The sequence below is a fragment of the Apium graveolens genome, unplaced genomic scaffold, assembly GCF_009905375.1.
Source record: "Apium graveolens cultivar Ventura unplaced genomic scaffold, ASM990537v1 ctg4359, whole genome shotgun sequence".
NCBI classification, from domain to species: Eukaryota; Viridiplantae; Streptophyta; class Magnoliopsida; order Apiales; family Apiaceae; genus Apium; species Apium graveolens.
Genome location: NW_027418503.1, coordinates 343642 through 347249, shown reverse-complemented (window position 1 = coordinate 347249; position 3608 = coordinate 343642). Strand labels below are relative to the sequence as shown.

The window sequence follows — 3608 nt, the reverse complement described above, 5'->3', positions numbered from 1 at the left end:
TTATCACCATATTAGAGTCACTTTGCACCTTATAAGAGTCACTTGCCATCATATATTGGTACAATTAACATGTTAACATCATATACATCCAATTAGAAATCCATTTACCACCTCTTACTGGCACATTCATACAAGTCAATTTTGGTCCACATTTTGGTTCAAATTAACCATGTAAGTCACTTTTCACCATATTAGAGTAATTTTGCACCCTATATGAGTCACTTTCCAGCATATATTTATACAATTAACATGTTAACATCATATACATCCGAATTGACATCCTTTTACCACCTCTTAATTCCACTTTCATACAGGTCAATTGTGTTCCACATTTTGGTTCTATTTTTTTTTTTTTGATAATTAAAAAATATATTCCAAAAAAGAGATTACAAAAAAAGCTAAACAAGGCTACACTAGAAGTTTAGAGAGTAACAGAGACTACTCTAGACTAATAAAATGGCAAAGACCACCTAAACCACAAAAACACATTAGTGAAAAGCCAGATTAATACAAAAGTGAAATAAAACTGGGATTCCTAGTAATCTCTTTTTTGAAGTAATCACAAGTGGAAATTTTATCTCTAATAAATTGCTTTACCGACGACAGTACAACCATTGCTGACATGCATCTTCCTTCATGAATCCTAGTGTTACGCTCTTTCCATATAAAGTAGGCCGATATGGATATGAACAATCTTTCCAAAAAAGTCCTTGGAGAGCTCCTTGACATATTCAAAAGAAAGTCAGCATTATGTATCCAATTTAACGGGACAGGAACTTGACAATGGCTGATAATAATCCTCGAGTAGAAGCATGAGAAGAACAGGTGATCCCTAGATTCCAAATCAGTAAGGCACAAAGGACAATGAGTAGTGGTGGAAAGTCCAAAACGAGTCATCCTGTCTCTCGTAAGCAAGCGATTTCTAGTAACTAACCATAAGAGAAAGGCAGCTTTAGGGACTTTGACCTTATGCCAAATCAAGTGAAACCAAGCAACCTGAGGTTTCCTAGAACGCAGGGAATTCCAGATGTCCGAAGTCTTAATGATGGATAGGTTGTCCCAGAGAATCCTATCAGAAGAAGAAATTTCAGTATAGTTCAAAAGATTCCGAAGTTCCATCACTGAAGTGTGATTTGAAGGAGCAATGTTCCAAGAGTCATTCATAAGAGATTCTCTAACAAGAGCAAAACTAGTAGATTCAGCTAGGGATATGATCTCGAACCCGAATAAATCTAGCAAGGTTCTCCCTCCAAGCCATGGGTCAAGCCACATGGAAAAGGAAGAAGAGCGGCCTACCGTAAAAGTAAGGTGAATTAAGGCAGTAGGACGAGCTTTCAGAATCTTAGAGATGCTCCAAGGGCAATGATGGGGAACATCCATTGTCCAAAACTTTCGACGTTTGAGAAAGGTGCCATGGACCCAAAGAATCCAAAGAGAGTCAAATTTCCCCGATATTATTCTCCAAAGTTGAAAAATAATTGCTGCCTTATGCCAATCCTCCAAGTTTTTTAGGTTTAAGCCTCCTTCCTGTATAGGCAAACAACACTCTTTCCAAGACACTTTATGCATGCATCTTAAGTTACCTCCCCCCAGAGAAAATTGGAGAAGAGAGATTGGATTTTTTTTAGGACTCCTTTTGGAAGAAAGACATACATTACCCAAAAACTTTGAATACCAAAAAGCACCGACCGGATAAGTTGCAATCTTTCAGCCTGGGATAAAAATTTCGAAGTCCAGTGGAGAATTCGAGCACATAAATTGTTAATCAGGGGAACACAATCTGCTGCAGTAAGTCTTTTGGAGACTAAAGGGATCCCTAGAAATTTGATAGGAAGGTCCCCCCAAACGAACCCCGATCGTTACAAAGCAGCGGACACCGTTAAAAGAGGAACATTACAGAAAAAGATATTACATTTACTCGGATTAACAACAAGACCTGAAGCTCCAGAGAATTCATCCACTCCATCCAACAATGCGTTGATAGAATAAAAATTACCTTTGCAAAATAGAAATATGTCATCAGCGAAAAGAATGTGAGAAATTCGTTCCGACTTTGCTAAAGAGTGGAAAGTAAACACTGGCTCCTGAGATTTCTTTGAGAGAATAGCTGTCAGGACTTCCATGGATAAAACAAATAAAAACGGTGATAAAGGATCACCTTGTCGAAGACCGGAACGACCTTGGAAGAAACCCTCTAAGGATCCATTGATTTTAACCGAGTACCAGACTGTTGTTATGCAGCTTTTAATTTAACTGACAAAAGTAACTGGGAAGTTCATTTTTTCCAGCATTGCAAAAATGAAGTCCCAATTCAGGCTATCGAAAGCTTTCCTCAGGTCTAATTTCATTGCACATCTGGGGGAACCATTATCAACATGATAATCCCGACATAAAGACTGAGCTAGCAGAATATTGTCACCAACGATCCTTCCTTTAATGAAGGCACTCTGCTCCTTAGAAATTAAAGTAGGCAAAATACCTTTAAGGCGAGTAGAAAACATTTTAGAAATGCATTTGTAAATAGAATTACAACAAGATATAGGCCTAAAATGATGCATTGCACTAGGCGAACCACATTTAGGTATCAAAGAGATAGCTGTAGAATTGATAATTCTAGGAAGATTACAAGAACTAAAGAAATACATTACAGCATTTGTGAAATCAGCTCCTGTAACATCCCAGGTAGATAAGAAGAATTCAATGGGGAAGCCATCTGGACCAGGGCTTCGGTGATTAGCCATTTTTTGAACAGTAGCAAAGACATCCGATCTGTGAAAGGGTCTTGACAGTAAATTTTGCTGATCAGTAGACACTAAGTTGAGGGAGATGTCTTCTGGGATACTGGTCGATTCATGTCTAGAACCTAATAAATCTTCAAAATAAGAAGTAGCCACTTCAATAACTCCTTGAGGAGTATTCTGAGAAATCCCATTGGAATCCGTTAACGAGAAGATCTTGTTAGAATTCCATCTACTCTTACAACAATTATGAAAGAACCTGGTATTTTCATCCCCTGCTTTTATCCAGTTCACTCGGGACTTTTGCGTGGTTAAATTCTCCTCATTAAAAAGAGCTTGTTTCAGATCAGAGATGAGCCTGCCTTCTTCGATGAAGGCTTCCGAAGAGATAGGAATAGAAAAAGTTCTCTGAAATTCATCAAGAGCCGATTTTGCTTGAATAACCCTTTCATTCACCTTTCCCTGCATTCTGTTTAGATTTATAAGTTCAATCTTAGCTCTCTTCAGCTTAGAGGTAAAAATAAACCAAGGATTACCTACCACTGGTTCGTCCCACACCACCTTGATGCGACCCTTAAAATTCGGCAAGTGTGACAAGTAATCAAAATATAGAAAAGGTTTCCTATGATGTGAAACCAGAACTCCACTAGAAACAACGGCCGGACTATGGTCAGATAGTCCCCTAGGGAGGAAATTACAAGCCGAATTAGGGAACAAATCTAACCGAAATTCATTCATCAGAACTCTGTTCAATTTTCTAAACACAGGGTCTTCAAAACTTTTATTCCACCAGTTGAAATTTTCCCCTGAACTATGAAGGTCCGTTAAACCCAAATTCAAAAGACAGTCTCGAAAGTCTGTCATACCTCT

The 3608-nt window shown here is 38.2% G+C and overlaps 1 protein-coding gene across 1 annotated transcript; it reads right to left on the bottom strand.

Moving 5' to 3' along the window:
* Positions 1–448: 448 nt before the first annotated feature.
* LOC141701759 (uncharacterized) lies at positions 449–1380 on the bottom strand. Its single transcript, XM_074505402.1, has 2 exons — positions 935–1380; positions 449–470 (listed from the first exon to the last, which is right to left on the bottom strand). Exons 1-2 carry the CDS (start codon positions 1378–1380, stop codon positions 449–451), a joined length of 468 nt encoding a protein of 155 aa, XP_074361503.1.
* Positions 1381–3608: the final 2228 nt, after the last annotated feature.

Bases quoted from the DNA above. Each gene is read 5' to 3' on its own strand.
- LOC141701759 (XM_074505402.1), bottom strand. From the start codon at position 1,380: ATGGATGTTCCCCATCATTGCCCTTGGAGCATCTCTAAGATTCTGAAA. The intron at 471-934 runs GTTAGTTACTAG...TTTGTGGTTTAG, and splicing joins AAAGCTGCCTTTCTCTTATG to GTGGTCTTTGCCATTTTATT.